General features: G+C 32.2%; 1 protein-coding gene across 3 annotated transcripts; it reads left to right on the top strand.

Annotated features, from left to right (window-relative positions):
* Positions 1–9,253: 9,253 nt before the first annotated feature.
* Positions 9,254–14,491, top strand: LOC110719698 (calcineurin B-like protein 7). 3 transcript variants are annotated; one of them, XM_021898679.1, is made up of 8 exons: positions 9,259–9,445; positions 9,818–9,900; positions 10,232–10,291; positions 12,535–12,643; positions 12,891–12,943; positions 13,447–13,527; positions 13,797–13,958; positions 14,139–14,216. In XM_021898679.1, the coding sequence occupies exons 1-7, from the start codon at positions 9,367–9,369 to the stop codon at positions 13,911–13,913; spliced, it is 582 nt and encodes a 193-aa protein (XP_021754371.1). In that variant the 5' UTR covers positions 9,259–9,366; the 3' UTR covers positions 13,914–13,958; positions 14,139–14,216. The 3 variants fall into 3 exon arrangements, 2 of the variants coding, with proteins under 2 accessions (XP_021754371.1, XP_021754370.1); XM_021898678.1 differs by having other exon boundaries at positions 9,293–9,445; positions 13,797–13,909; positions 14,139–14,491; XR_002511157.1 differs by having other exon boundaries at positions 9,254–9,445; positions 13,447–13,909; positions 14,139–14,170.
* Positions 14,492–16,991: the final 2,500 nt, after the last annotated feature.

Raw genomic sequence — 16,991 nt, 5'->3', positions numbered from 1 at the left:
ACATTTACTTAATATAAATAATGTACCTTTTTGTGACTTTTGAGGATGAAGCAACAATCTTCTTGTTTTCACTGAAAAGTGAAACAATGTCAGTACATATTAATAAAATAAAAGCTTCTTATGTAACACCCTGAATCATTTTCAATTCATAAAATGAAAGATATTGATTTAACATAAACCTATTGATTTAACATAAACCATACATTCATATTACATATTCAACAAAATAATGTTCACACATACAATAGTTTGAGAAACACCAGTTTCAAGTTACAACACGATAGTAACATAAGTTAAATTGTTCCATCTAGATATTTTATCCTACACCATTACATAACCCTAATAGTAAGACATGTCTTCAGGATTTTACCCCTCCACTTTTTCATCATTTTTTGTTTTTTCAAAAACATCTTCCTTGTTTTGTTTTCCACCTCCAACTGTGTTTTTTGGATCATCACTTTTTTCACCACCATCTGACCTAGGGTCAGCATCAACCACTGAACCAGATCCTGCATCTAAGAAAAAATTTAATTAGATATAATATAATTTCTTTGTAAATGAACATTTGAGTATTTATAATTGAACATTATACCTGTTCTAGGCAATCCTTCATTATCTGACCTAGTGTCAGCATCAAATTTTGAACCAGTTGCTGCGTCTAACAAAATAATACAATTAATAATGAATATTTCTTGTTTGTAAATGAACATTTTACACTTTTTAATTGAACATTATACCAGTTCTAGAAAATTCTTCAATTCTTTGTTCTGAAGCTGCTGAAGTTTTACCCACATCCTTTTCTCCAGCTGTATTATAAATCATCATTTTGGAGATACACTAAGTTAATAGTATTTACACATAATAATTAGAAATGAACATTTCTACTTAAGTTTATGTACATTATTATTAAATATATGAACATATTACCATTTGTTGAAATTATTGGTTGTTCAATTATATCACCAAGTGTTGAAAAGGTGGGCCCTGTTTCTGTTTAGGACAATTTAGACCACAAATTTAGAATTTTTCATATAAAAATTAGGATATATAGTCTCTTTTAGTTAGAATTTACCAATGGCTGGAGAAGGTGGAGTCAACCCCAAGCTGAAAGCTTTTCTGATGTCATATTCTTGTTCTTTTTCCTTTCCCTTTTTGGTTAATTTCTTCCCAGTCATTTGCTTCTCAGTTGTTTGCTTTTCAGACCCTTGCATCAGATTCTTCTCAGCTTGTGCAAGTGCATTTAGGAAATCCTCACTGCCAAAGAATTCTTCATCTTGGCTTAGAATTGATGGTTCCCTAGCTACCACCTTTCCTAAAACTTCATCAACTTTTTTCACCAAGTCATTTCCAGGGAAGATATCCTTTGCCTTCACCAATTTTGAAGAAAGCTTTGACAGGTTTGAACAAGTTGTTTTTACCAGGGAAACAAAATCATCCATAAAAACCTATATGAATGAATATTAAAAATTATGCAGTTGAACATTTCAGATTATACAAATGAACATTTATGTTAACAAAAGTGATCATTTTATAACCTTAGGACTTTCTTCAACTTCTGCAGCAATCCTTGGTAGAATTTTCCCTCTCCCAAATCCCAATTCTAATTCAATCTTCAACCTCTCAAGAACCATGTCTCTATTCCATGCAGATATGATAGGAATTGTTCTTGGAGGCCTTTTGTCTAACCTCTGAACTCTATCAAAATAGAACAACTACAAGAAAAAAGAAAACATGGAACAGAACATAAACAATAAAAAAAAGTGCATTTATTTAAATTTAAATAAACATCTTGTATCTAAGAATATACCATCAGAAATTGAAGAGGGCCTTTGTAGAACCCCTTGCCTTGCTGCTTTCTCCAATCAACATGACATTTGATAAGTGAGTCATATACAAACTGACACCAGTTCAAATTTTTTATGTTTTCTTTGTCCATCATAGAATAAAGAAATTTGAAATGGCATTGATTGTTTGATACACATTTCATCAAGCAGTTCACAGCCACTGCTAAAAAGTTAGTAATGAAATGTTCACTTGGTGGTCTGTTGTTGGTGAATTTATCATTTATGTATCCATTCACAATCTGCAAACAAAATGAACAAAACATTTATACTTTTGATCATTTAATGTATTTAAAATGAACATTTAAAACTGATCATACCTGACTCACTGATGGAGTTTTTCCTGACCATGATTTTCTCCATTTCTTCAGAAATTCTGCATACTCCTCACTAATTTTATCAAACTTTGGCTCAACAATTGGAATTTCTCCTGTAGGCAAGCCATAAACTACCCTAACATCCTCTACCTCAATTTCTATTTTTTCATTCTTTGGTAGTTCAAAACACTGGCTATTTTCTTCAAAACTTCCCAATAACCAGTTACAGAACTTTTGATCAAGTTGAGGTAAACTAATGTCAAGAAGTGATCCTAACCCTATATCAATAATTTGTTGTTTTTGGGTAGGTGTCATCTTTTTTATCCATGCAATGAACTTCACATGTCCTCCTCTCTTTGAAGATTTCTCTTCCTCAAATTCATCTTCCTGAATTTCCTCAACTTCATCAGTTTCTATTGCTTGAACCATTTCAGTTTTCATTTTCTTTTTTCTCCTACCTTCAATCTTTCCTTCATCATACAGTACCATCTTTTGCTCCTCCTTTTCAACCTTTGCCTTCACTGAATTCCCTTTCTTTGCCTGTTTCTTCCTTGGCTTTACTTCTTCCTCTTCCTCCTCTTCCTCCACCTCATAATCATCCTCACTGACAGGCTCTTCTTCTGCTCTATAAACTGACTCTTCACTATCATCATCACTGTCAGTAGAACTTTCATCAGTAGGATCTTGAGAGGGTTCATCTGATGGTACTTCTTGTATTTTTTTTCTCTTTCCAGCATTTCTCTTGGCAGGACTGACATCTGAAAATTAAATATATAATTTTGTTTAAGTATTGAAAATGTACAGTAAGCAAATGATAAAATGAACAAAATTGTTTTCTCAAATGATCATTCTATATATAGAAATTGAACATTTATAATATATCATTATATACCTGCTTTTCTTTTGCCAGCAACCTTAGAAGTTTTCTTCACTTCTTCTAGAGTTTTCTTTTTCCCACCTATATATTGAAATTGAACATTAATGATATACCATCATAAATGATCATTCTATACATTAAGATTGAACATTTACCCTTTTTGCCTTGGTCTGGAGGATATTCAGCAGGAGCACCTGCCATTTTTTTTATTGGAGTAGGTGCTGGAGGTGGTGCATCAGCTTCCTTTTGAATAGGAAAATTCCTTGTAGACATTCTTCTCTTCTGTCCTATTTTTGCGGTTTCTTTAGCAGGTTCAACATCCTTCTTCAGGCTTCCCTTTTCAGATTCATCTAACAGAACATCTATTGTTTTTAAAAAAATTTATGTTAGTATATTTGAAAGTGTAATATTTATTGTGTAACAGAAAAGTATTATGATTACCTTGGCTCCTTGTAATTCTACCACTTGGCACAACAACAAGGCTTTTGTTTTTGTTTTTCCTTGCAACCATTTTGTATCTTGTTTTCATTTTGGTTGACTGATCACTTTTTTGTGATGATGGAGCTGTCTCCTCACTAAGTTTTGTGGAAACTTTATCATCATCTTGATCTAGAAGATAAGTTTCATCCTCAATTTGAACAAAATCAGGTGCAATTTGTGCTGCATATGAAATGATCAAATATAAAAGATTAAATAAACATTTATTAAATTGGATGACAAATGTTTACTATATACAATATAAATGAACATTTCAGGTAATGAATATGTACATTTTCCACTATTTACCTTTCGGATCTGTTGTCTTTGTAGACTCATCTTCCACTGTTTTCTCTTTAGGGATTTTCTCCTTTTCAGGCTCTTTTTTTCCCTCTTGTCCTTCTATGAAAATTTAATTAGTTAATATTTATATATTTTTTTAATCTTATTGAACATTCAATATTATGTAGATCCAATATGAACATTTTATGTAATAAAAATGTACATTTATAAATTTTTACCTTCTACATTTGTTGTCTTTGGAAAGACATCTTCCACAGTTTTGTCTTTAGGGCTTTTCTCTTTTTCAGTCCCTTTTTTTCCTTCTTGTACTTCTATTAAAATTTATTTAGTTAAAATTTAATTTTTTTAATCTTATTGAATATTTAATATTATGCTTTTCCAATATGAACATTTTTTGTAATAAAAATGTACATTTTAAAATTTTTACCTTTTTCCACAGTTTTCTCTTCTATTGGCCCTTTTTCTTTCTTTTTTGCTTCACCTTCAAAAGTAATAGTATTGTTAAAATTGATATTTATGACTATTAAACAAAAATATTCAATAAATATGATCATTTACCTTTCCTGATTTCCTTGCTTGCCTTTTCCATTCTTTTGAGATTTCTCATAATTCTGATTGTCGATTCTTTGTACTTTCTGTAAATGTATGATATTAACTTTGAAATATATTCATTAATTGATTAAATTAATTCAATTATTTAAATTTAAACATACTTTGGGTTTCTCTCTATGTCTAAATGTATTTCTTGCATCTTGTCCTTTAATGTTGTTATTCTTGAATCATCTTTGGGTTTTCTGATATTTCATTAAAAATATGTTTGAATTTACAATTTTGATTAGTAAATAAAAAAATGAACATATAACTTATATTACTATTGGCCATGAGCAAACTTTTTTGTACTGATTTTCAAATGAACATATAGTCTATCTAAATTGAACATTTAAGTTTTCTTACTTTTGGCTATTCTTTACTGGATTGCTTTGCACTTTTGGTTGAACTTCTTCTTGCTTGCTGAAATCAATATTAAGAAATACTTTAAATAAAAAATGCACATAAATTGTACATAAAATATACTGTTATAAAAATGAACATTTGTTTATATAAAATTGATCATTAGTATACCTTTCATCCCTACTCTCTTTGTCAGTTGTGTTATGTGTAGCAGACACACTCTTAGTTGTTGCATTAGTAGCAGGAATTTTCTCACTTTGTTCACTTAAAAAAACAGAATTATTTTATATAATATGATATTAAAGTATGAACTAATTTATACAATGAAGAAGATAATTAGTTATTTTGTATAAAGCTTTTATACCTTATTGTTTGATTTGTCTCTGGTGGTCTTGATTTTGACATAACAAATTTCACTCGAACCTTTTTTTTTTCACTAAAATTTTAAGAATTACCTAATAAGTTTGGTATATATATACAATGTACAATAATTGAATGTAAAAACAATTATTTTATACATATAAACTTACTTGTTTAAAGTGTATCTTTCATAACTATTACCATATTCATTTTGCTCTATAACCTTCTTTAGAGTTAATGTTTCAGATTTCCCATCTCTAAATTGAAGCAAGTGTATCACTCTAAATGGCACATCACTACATTATAAATTAATTACATGACATTAGTTTGAATGCATATCACTGAAATGATTATTATCATATTTATATATGTGCATGATGATTTAATGAAATGTATATTTGTTATTTAAATCTCAATGACTACTCAAATGAACAAATATACATATATGATCATAATTATATCTATAAATGAACATTATGAGTATCAAATATGATCATATACAATGATGTTTCAATGAAATGTACTTTTGTTTTTAAATCTCAATAAATACTCATATGAACAAATATAAATATATGATCATAACTATATCTATAAATGAACATTATGAGTATCAAATATGATCATATACAAATAACATATTAAACAAAGATAAAACCAATTTTATCAAATACAACTAGCATATTAGACATGAACATAATATATTCTGTAAATGACTAATTACCTTGGTAGTGGAGACATTGTTAAATCCGTACCAATTGACTTGTCAATATCTTTTAAAAGTTCCGGATCTACAATTGGATCATTTTGGCGGTTTTTTTTCAATTTGTCTACTCTTGACTGAAGAGGTACATCATCATCATCGTCTCTGTTTTATTTAATAAATTGTTAATGTTTTAGTTATTTTCAGTAAAATCTTAGAACAATTACTACAATCGCAAAAAATTTTAACAAAAATTAGGTTTTACAAATAAATTCGCTCTATAATTTTCATCGCAAGAATATGAACAAATTAGGTTTTACAAAAGTTAGGGTTCATACATTTCTTCAGAAATTTTCAACAAATTACTCGTCTGTGAAGTATTTTTCTCCAAAATCATACTACAATTGCAAAAAATTGAACAAAAATTAGGTTTCACACATAAAATCGCACTATAATTGTCATCGAAAGAAAATGAACAAAATTACTTACTCTTTAGATACATTTTGCTCCGATTTTGCAGTTTCTTCTTTCATGTTCTTCTCTGTAGTGGTTTTTTGCAAAATCGCACTACAATCGCAACAAAATGAACAAAATTAAGGTTTCACACATAAAATTGCACTACAATCTCAAAAAATGAACAAAACTAACGAAATTACTTACTCTTTTTGTTGTGATTGTTTAATTTCTTCTCGAATATCAGACATTTGAAGCAATTTTGGAGTATTTTGAAGCAATTTTTCAGTGATTTAAATTGAAATTTGTTCCGATTCGTTGGGTTTGATGAGAGAGAAACTCTAGAGAAATGAAGAAGATGGTGTTTAGAGAGAGAGAATGATTTGAAATTGATTTTTTTTTTATTTTTTTTATGTATATATATGTGGGGTAGGGGAAGTTAGTTATGCAGTTACTGTGGTTATTGTGGGGAGTGGGTAATTATTGTGGGTTAGTGGAGGGGGTGTGGGTAGTAACTCTAAACGCTGCGTTTAGAGGGAGTGTAGGTTGGGCTACCTACACTAGGGTCTAGTGTATACCAACTACTTGCAAGGTATTTTTTTTGCCATTGGGCTGCTATGACTAAGCCTAAGAACTAGATATGGCCCAACACAGTCAGCATGTACTACAAATCTACAATATGTTGTGCATGAGTTGTGATTTTATGTGAATTTAAAGTTCAGCAAAAGTATTTCTAAGGATTGCTGTAATAGTGTATACTAGCATATTCTTGCATTTTTTTTAAGGTAAGGAGGATTCCCTTGCAAGTAGGGGAGAAATTAGGGATTCCACTTACTTGGGTGATAATCGAACTCCTCTCACAGGGGTGAAAAGAGGGTCTCCAACCACTAGGTCAACTTTAGATTCTCACAGTGTATATTTGCATACCATTATGTAGTTAATTTGTATATAACGGAGTATCATAAGAGTATTTAATTTTTCATTTTAAAAAAAAAAAACCTTACCTTGTAATTTTGAGATCATAAGTTTGTTCTCTACCAATTATATTTGTTTGGAGTAGGGGGTATCCTTATCTGGATTTTTTGTGAATCATTATCATTTGTAGAGTACTTTGCACTTTTTGTGAATAACTATTATTTACTTTTTTTTTTTTTTTTTTAACAAGTACTCCCTATATCCCATTAACAAGTGTTTGATTTCCTAATTGGATGTCCCTAAATTAAGTGTTTGTTTCAATTCTTGTTTCATACGAAGTAATTAATTATTTAATCTGTATACCATGACTTAATACAGTACATTAGTAACTTTCCAAGATACCCTTTAAAATTGGTGCCCAAACTAGCCACATGTATTTCACACATGCTTTTTCATTATTGTCTAACAAAATAATGTTATTTTTATAATGATTCCAATGCATTAAAATCCGTAAAATACGAGAAACATTCACAATTAATAATGAGATGAGGTAGTACTAGTAATTAGTATCTCAATCGGGAACTGTTATAAAATCCGTCTTTTCCTTCTCCTTAAAAACTCCTTCATCGGTTCCTCCAGTTGTGCTAGTCAAATCTTGGTCACTGCAGCAGCAACCCAAACATCATGCACAGATTGTTGCTTATTAATGACGTCTTGGATAAACATATAAACTTCGACTTGTTCAAACCCATATAATATTGCAAAACCCCAGAATAAAACCTCACCTTTTCATTGAAAGTAAAGGTCGTTTTTGTGACGTCCAATTTCGCAAATTTTCAGACTTATTCAACCCTTTAAACACCTACCAAATTGTTAATTGGTTAAGAAGGGACCGGCTATGCCTTCAAGGTGTTTGATGAAATGTCCCAGTGAAAACTTGCCCAGTGCTCACCTTTTCATCGTCTATTTGTTTTTATGTTCTTCAAGGTATGATATAGGGGAGGCTCTTTCTTGGTAGAAGTCTTTTGATTATAAAATTATAGTATATGGTATGAATCATATGATTTAGTATATGGGTTTTATTAATTTAATGCTATTAGTTTTAATTTAATGGTATTAATTGATTATTAAAGCGTTTCTTTTAGGTTAAGTAGGGTGAATTGGTGAAATCAGAGACAAAGTCATGATCTTGGGATATAAAATATTCGAATCTTGCATTTAAATATTGATGTTCATGTATTAAAAAATGAATGCCAACAAAGTCTTCCTTGTTTTGATTAGTTTAGTTTATGGTCCTATTTTAACTTTGAAGTAATGATATGTAGCCAATGTAGGTTAGCAAGGGAACATAGTTAAAGGAATTTACGACTTTTGAGTATCTCTAATTGTTCCTTTTTTTCATTTTGTTAAGTAGAATTATGATTTAGGGTCCGATCTGAAGATCTGTTTGAAATGGGGAATATGTATTGAATTAATGAAATGTGTACAGTTTTTTCGTGATATAATTTTTCTTTGAAGGCAGGAAAATGAGAAAACATAAACTTTTCATAGGACTTTAGGCCTGTGGCATCTGTTGTTCTGGTTTGTAGATTCGAGTATGCTATGCACGTGCCGATTTTGAAAGTAGCATCTTCATTTGCATTGTCATAATGTGCTTTAGGGTACTTCTAACCATCAACAAACAAGACCTATTTCACTATTTGACTTTCCATGCATTGGACATTTTATAAAAACCCTGGTTGACCTGCAAATCTGCAATAGTGTTGGAACCTTGTATTTGACACGTGCAAGCTGTAAAAATTGAAGAATAATGCAATTTTTAGTCTGACATGCTCCAATGATAGGCCGTCTTGCCTAACAGAATTCAGAAAACTGACAGCTTAAAAAGTATGATTTAATAATGTGGAGAGGATATCTGTATGATTTAATAATATGGAGAAGATATCTGTATGATTTAATAATATGGAGAAGATATCTGGTACAACTAGGTACACACAATGGTGCCAATAAAGTACTCCTTTTCTTTAACTTTCAATGATCAAGCTGCTGACATATTGTTAGCATGTATTCCATAACAAATAAGTACTTCAAATGACTTATCCAATTATTCGTAGAATGGGAAGTTAGGAGTGCGTTCTCTTATCTGTAAGTTATAAGAATTTGGTTTTCTTCATGGGTTGCATGTATTCAAAGAATGGTAGGAATAACCTTGGTTATTGTAATAGCATCATTCTTGCTTCTGAAACACCCTGTAAGTACCTATAATCATTTCACTCAAACATAGTAAAAAGGGGTGAGATTGTGCCAAAGGAGTCCATGGAGAAAGGGTCTGCCCTATAGTTCCTATGGATTCAAGAGCTACTAATCTCAGAGAAGAATAAATTTCTGAAGAGTTATCTTTTCCTACATGAGTCACAGTATTTGAAAATCCTATCTTCTTCCACGTGCTTTCTTGAAAAAGAGTTGCCTTGTGATCCTTTACTTTGGGTAGTTTGAAGTCAATCTCATGATTTTAGTCACGATTGATGCTGTATATTGAAGCTCCTTTGTTTTTATTTTTATTTTTTTTTGTATATATATATTTTAATACGGAGTATATATATTTTTTTCTACTGTGGTTCAGTTTCTGCGAATGAAGTCGAGGCTCTACATGTTCTGTATAGAAGACTTTGCTGCTCTGCTGTTGGTGAAGGCCTCATTAACAAGGTATATAGTTATCCACTTTTATTTCCATGTTTCATTTACGTTTTTGCGTAATGTTTTACAAAGTTATTTTTCAACAGCTTCTCTCTTTTTGCTTCTCCTGTGATCCTAAAATTAATGTCTTCTGCTTCAGTTTATTTGAACATCTCCAGTGAGGGAGCATGTTAAAAAATTTAATCTTTATTAAGTATAGGAATATAGTTTGAAAATAGTTGATAAGTATTTGATCGACAATAGCATTCTTGATCTCCTTAGTTGACTTAGATCTTAGCAAAGCAACAGTTGTTACTAAGCTACTTTGGAGAATACTGATATTTTAGCATTCTTTTTGCAGAAAGAATTTCAGTTGGCTCTTCTTGGGAACTGCGGTCAACGAAACCTTTTCGTTGATAGGGTATGTGTTCCATTCCTAACATTCCTTTTTTTTTTTTTTTTTTTTTTTTTTTTTCCTTTGGGGAATGTTCTTTTATCATAATTACTACCTTTCTACATCACCAATGCAATAATGGATCCTTAATTGTGTTTACATGATAAGATTTATGCCAATTTTACAACTTATTTGACTTAGAACCAGGGAAAGGGAGGTGGATGAAATTAAATTGTAGTGAGGTCAACATCTAAATCATTGGCCTCACAATGCAGCAAAGACACCATCAAAGCTGCAGCCAAGGAAAAGGTGGGCAAAAAAGTCATATACTGAACTGGAAATGTAGGAATAATATTTGCATCTTCCATCAAAATCCATTTAGGAAGGCTTGAGATGCCGTGATCTACATTCTACGGTTCCTGTTATGCAAGATATACTGTAGCTGTTTCTCAAGATTTCCTTTGTCATATCCCTATACTTATTAGATAGAAATCTTGCATGTTGCATCCCTCCAATCTTCTTTTGTCTGTGCTAGTTGGTCTGTGTCAGCAATTATTTATGATCTTGTTACTTCTTGGTTATTCCAATTCTTTGCTCCAAAAATCGGTGCATAATATTGTCCACACTATAATTAGTCATTATTAGTAAACGCTACTATATATATGAGTCAAGTCTATGGCTGTGATTCATCAAGGAAAATATAGCTACTTTCTAAAAAAAGTTAGAGAGGAGAGACAGGGAGAAGGGAGATGGAGGAAAAGGGTTGAGGGGAGGAGAAAAGAGTATAGGCATGCGTAAAAAATTTGGTGACCCTTTGTCTTAGAAAAAATTGTTTTTTTTCCCACTATTAGGATAGTCATTTTCAATTCATTACAATTATTTACTCTCTTGTACATATTAAATGTTGGAAAAGCTAAAACCTGCTTCTTGGAAAAGGATCTCAATTCCCCCTTCTCTCCAAGAAAAAATGAAGGCTGACTGATTGAAGGAATTGCATAGACTTATCTTTGTTTTAAATCAGCAACTTGTATCAATCAAGTCTTAGATTTAACATGGGAAACCTGTATCTACCTCTCACAAGTAAGAAAATCTCACCTTTTCCCCAATGTTTCTTCCTACATATGGAGAAAATAGTTAAGAATATAGATATGAAAACTGAAGCAATAATGAGTATAAATATCTGTTTACATGTAGATTCTACAATTTTGTTGAAGGAAATGCTTATAGGTGTTGTATAAACAAAATAGGCACTTAAGGGTGCTTCCATATTCCATACATGTGCTTTCTGCAGTTGGGCATGGTTTTCTAGTTAGGTCCCACTTAAAGGTGTTTTGCTAAGGATTACACCTCTTAGGCTCATGTCCCTCATATTTTCTATAAATATCAATTGTTCTAGAATAGGCTAATTTTTGTTGGTGTTAGCTAGGTATTTGCTCTCTGGATAAAATGTGTTTTGCCACTCAAATGGAAAGCTTTAGTAAGGGTAGTTGTACATTGAAGAAATATATGCTGAGGTATGAGTATTTTTGAATTTTGGCTGCCAATGGACTTAAATTTAGGAAAGAGTGATAGTGATGATAGTTAGGGAGTGTACTATTTCTGTTTGTATACAAGATAAAATCCATGAGTGTAATAGGTTAAATATTGCTATCTTAACCTGTATTTATTTTGAGTATATCGTATAAATTCAAAAAGTGTTATATAACTATGATCTCGTGCCTTCTAAGCTCTTGAGTTTTTCTCTTATAGTCCCACATTTTGTTGGACCTACCTAATGCCTCTAATCCCTACTGGATTTTTGTCAGTACACTGATGTTTGAATAAAGTATTGTTGTCTTCTATTATTAGTTGGTTGTTATGGGTTTCAATGGACCTTGAACTATTTGCCGATTTTCCGACATTTCTATAACTTGTTATTTATTAGTGAAGAATGTCTAAATGTGTTTATTATGCAAGTTTCTCTTGTTTTAATTCTAGAATTGTTGAATGGTAGATGTTTTTATGACTTTTATCATTAATTCTCAACTTCTTACCATTTTGGGAAAAATATATAATGCTTATTAATAGACCTAAAGGTTGTGGTTAGCACAACCTTTTTTTTTTTTTTTAATAAATTAGGTGCAACATACAAGTATAGGGAAGTTGTAAAACACAGTTGAAAGAATAATATTTCATATTGATAGGTGAAATTGATTAAGTGCCCAAACAGTTTTCTTTTGCCTGGATTAAGCTAGCGTATACTTTATTCATGGCATGGAGTTTCATTGCAGGTTTTCAAAATGTTTGATCTCAAGAATAATGGAGTGATTCGATTTGAAGACTTTGTCCGATCATTGAGTATTTTCCACCCAAGCACTCCAGAGGCAGACAAAATTGCTTGTATGAAATTACTCTTGACTGCTAATTTTTCTTAGTTGACTTCATCCAAGCCTGATTATAGATCATTAGTTTTTAAATCATAAAGAATGTGTTTTGTGAATGATGTACAAGCTTTCAAAAGCTGTATGTTGCTTTCTAATATTTAGAAGATTCCTTGAGTAGTTGCAAAAAGTTGTTGAGTAATCAGTAATTTACTAATTGCTTACAGAACTTCATAGCAACTAATGTACCAGGAATCATATTGCAGTTGCATTCAGCTTTTATGATGTACGGAACACTGGTTATATTGAGTGGGAAGAGGTAAACATATTAAACATTTGCAGTTATTATACTATATTGCCAGTTAGTTCACAATACTGCCAAGCTATAGTGATTTATTCCCTTCTAAAGGCTGTTCAGCTTATTTTATGAGAAGATAATAAAGAGATTGGCTCAGCATCAACGAAACACAGCTTCCCTATTTTTGTGTTTTTATATACTCTCTCCGTTCTCTACACGTGTTTAGGTTTTGGCACTCTTAGTGTGAAAATATAGAGGTGATGGGTTGATGAATTGGGTCCATGTAATCAAGGAAAGGTAAAAGAGACAAGTCCCCCCACCACAAAAGTTGTGGCCATATAAGTCTTTTGTGAAAGAATTTTACCTGAATTGAAGTGCATCAACTAATTCAAAATAGCCTAAATTGTAATGTGGAAATATTAGAGGATGGAGTGAGTAACTTTGTTGTTGTTGTTGTCGTCGTCTCAAGATTTTTGATTACATATGATCTAATTTTTGCTTCTGTGCTATCTGATATTCTCCAGTTGAAGGAAATGCTCCTGGCAATATTTGAGGAACTAGATGTGAAACCTTCTGATAACCTGGTTGAAACAATATTAAAGAAGGTGCATACAGAATCTTTCTTTAAGACTTACAGTAGGATGTCTTTATCTCTAATTTGTCATGTAGGATGTAGGTGTGGCCCCACATATGTAGTACATTTTTATCTGGTATTCCATGTGATCCCTAGGAGTAGAATTTCCGATATTATAATTGGATTGCTACCATCAGCAACCACAAATTTCTCCAAAAAATTGTCAAGGGTCAGGGTTAGAGTGTGTAGGGGTTTTTTGGATGCTGTGTTCTAATTAACATGTTTGTTATACGGCAATAGACTTTTTTAGAAGTTGATCTTAAAAAAGATGGAAAGATTGATCAAGAAGAGTGGAGAGAATACATGGCAAGGAACCCATTGCTCATGAAGAAGATGACACTTCCTTGTTTGAAGTAAGTTCTGATATTCATGGATCCTATGTGAATTGAAGCTTTTTCCAATGTGACCTCTCTCTCTCTCTCTCTCTCTCTCTCTCTCTCTATATATATATATATATATATATATATATATATATATATATATATATATATATATATTAATTTTATTTATTTTAATTTTTTTTATTACATATAAACTTATGCAGCTAAGTTTACTAATTGATATTAAATATTATACTTTCAGGGAGTTGACGACTGCATTCCCAAGCTTTTTCATCAGCAGTGAAGTCTGTGATTTAGATCTAAGAGCTGAAGGGGATGATAGTGGCTCAAACAGTAGCAAGTCTTCCAGCAAAAACTGAAATATCAAAATGTGTCATTCGGTATGATCTGTGGGCATAACTACTTTTAAATGGAGAATTTATTGCTGAGAACGCTATGTGCTAGATAGTATATCCAATCATGTATTTTCTGCACATTAATGTGCTCCCCGTGTGTACAAAATATGGCTTGAATGAGTCCTGATGCTCATAAATATTATGAACAATGTTTTGACGCTCCCATTTTTAGTGAAGTAAATTTACAATATAGTCTTGATATCAAAGTGTTAGTATCATTTAGTCGCAGATACTAGTCATATTCATACAATCAAGTAGGCCTTGAATCTTAGATATTGATAATAAGTGAGGCCAATAATCTATTTTGGAGATCATTTGGGAAGCAGTGATAAGCAATTACCATATGTTTGCTCTAATTTTAAATTTTAAAGAGGTAAGAGAAAGGTGGCTGTGGGTAATCCAGCCCCTGCAGCTAGTCAGTTGTTGCTTACTAGGCTTAAGGTACTGTATTTTGATGCAGGGGCTATCTGATAAATTAAACGCCAAGAAGCCTTAGGAAACTCATTTCCAACTTGAAATGGAGCTTAAATTGATTGCTTCAGTTGATACAGATACTTTTAGCTACAAGTTCATTTGTATGGACTATGGAATTTTGTACTAAGGTACCTTTAGTCGTTCTTATGGATGGAAAGCTCTAAAGGGAACAATTGAATTTCTTCTAGACACTCATCTTGCACCTTTGACTCATGTAAGCTCTGTGAGCGGAAAGAATCCTCTTATGTAATTTTTTACAAAGACATAGAGATCAATACTCTGAAATTTCAATCTGACAAGTATGAATTATTTTCCTACCTGAGATTTTATTCCATTGTCTTGTTAAAATTTCTGTACCTGGAATCATGCCGCTTACTAATGAAATTGATATGTATTGTTTGCCATGAATTTGTGCTTATGTGTGTGCTCTTCATCATCAATTTTGTAGTTTCTGTAAATGAAGTGGAAGCCTTGTATGTTTTTTTTTTTTTTTTTTTTTTTTTTTTTTTTTTTTTTTTTTTTTTTGAGGGAGAAGCCTTGTATGCTTGCTATTTACGAGCAGTTTTATAGTTGATGATGGCCTCATTTATGAATCTTCTGAGAAATAATGAGTCTATTTTAAAACTTAATAAACTACGTGATCATTCTTAGGCTTCCATGTGGCTGTCTGCTAATGAGTGACTATCATGCCCCTCCTGCATCTGGTTTGAATAATTTCAAAAGGTGCTTCTAGGTAACAATGGAGAGCCAGATCTCTTTATAGACAGAGACTGTAAATGAAAAAAATAATAATAATAATAAAATAATAAATTATGCTGGTAAATTCATTTTGATGCTTATTTCCTATTTCTGAAACTCCTGGTGATACACTTTTGTGTGAAACTTAATGTACTGATGGCTGTTGCAGGAAGCTATATGTATGTAGGTTACAATGCCCGAATTGGAAGCATGTTGCTTCACTATTGTTCAAGTTACAAAGAGGACACTTCTACCTCTATCTCTGTCTTTTGGTCTTTCCAAGCTCTAAATTTCTATAAACATCTTTGGTCTCTACAGCTTTTAGCAGTCATACTGTCACCAATTTCAGATCTATATACAATAGTCGTATACATACTGGCTTCTAACTAATGTAATACATAACTGCTTTTTTTACTAATGTAGGTGTTTGTTTTGTTTTTCAAGGCCAAGTTTTGAACTTTCCCTGTTTACTGCCTTTTGAAAGCATTTCCTTGCTTCCATTTTACCACTGTCTGTTTCGTCTCTTCTTCCATTAGCATATAATTGATACACCTGAGTATTTTCCATCCCAACTCTTCCGAAGCAGAAACGATTTTATTTAGTAAGCTGAATCCCTTTTCTGTTTCCAATTCGAGCTTAAAACACATATATGCTTCTTTTAGCTGATAATCCCCCCTTGTTGATATCCAAAGAATGAATATTTGCTCATGAGCTCACTTTGTGAACACTGTTGCAAAGAGCAGTATCATTTCAATTGCATTCAAATTGTACGATCATTTGCTGCGATAATCTTGGCCTCGAGGTTATTAGCTTTCTCTTTGCCTACACCCTTTGTGACTATAAAAAGTCTTCCTTCCTATATACATGGACTGCTTTGCAGCCTTTGTGTTAGAATCCAACCCCCTTAGTTTGCATTAGAAGCTTTCTAGGTCTTTTGCTTAAGTTTCCTAGACCGCAGAAGAGATTATCATGTTTCTGGGAGAATATTGTAATACCAAAAAGAAGCACTTTAGGGGGCAAGTGATTAATGATATCCAAGCTCCCTACCCTTGTTGCTTATTGCTTTTATGACTTTTGTGTTTTTGTAGGCCTTTAAAGATATTGTGCCATCACATGATTCAAAGCACCCCAAATTGATAAACCACAAGAGACCCTTAAAACAAATGTAATTTGCAATCGGACCGTTTGTGCCCGCCTTGACTCTCTCGGTTGGCACAATCCCCGATCCGACACTTTTCTCCACTCGTGTAGCCAACAGGCAAGAGTGCCCATCTAACTCGTTTCCTGCTTGTGTTGCTTCATGCTCGCAAGCCTCTTTTCGCACTTGGCTACCCCTCTTCGTTTCCAATAGATGAGAGTGCATCATTGTGCCGCGCGGATCTGGTGTCATAACACTCAGACCGTGACACTCTACTAGTTAACACTGTTGAAAGTTTTGACTTTCTCACTGAAGTGGCATATATTTGTACACATAAACCATTGCTGAA

Source organism: Chenopodium quinoa, unplaced genomic scaffold, assembly GCF_001683475.1.
Source record: "Chenopodium quinoa cultivar QQ74 unplaced genomic scaffold, ASM168347v1, whole genome shotgun sequence".
NCBI lineage: Eukaryota > Viridiplantae > Streptophyta > Magnoliopsida > Caryophyllales > Amaranthaceae > Chenopodium > Chenopodium quinoa.
Note: the sequence above shows the minus strand (reverse complement) of the source record. Positions and strands in the feature narration are given on the sequence as shown.

Excerpts from the sequence above, each read along its gene's own strand:
- LOC110719698 (XM_021898678.1), top strand. The coding sequence starts at position 9,367 with ATGGGTTGCATGTATTCAAAGAATGGTAGGAATAACCTTGGTTATTGT. Across the intron at positions 9,901-10,231 it reads GTGAAGGCCTCATTAACAAG|AAAGAATTTCAGTTGGCTCT; the intron begins GTATATAGTTAT and ends TTCTTTTTGCAG. Across the intron at positions 10,292-12,534 it reads GAAACCTTTTCGTTGATAGG|GTTTTCAAAATGTTTGATCT; the intron begins GTATGTGTTCCA and ends GTTTCATTGCAG.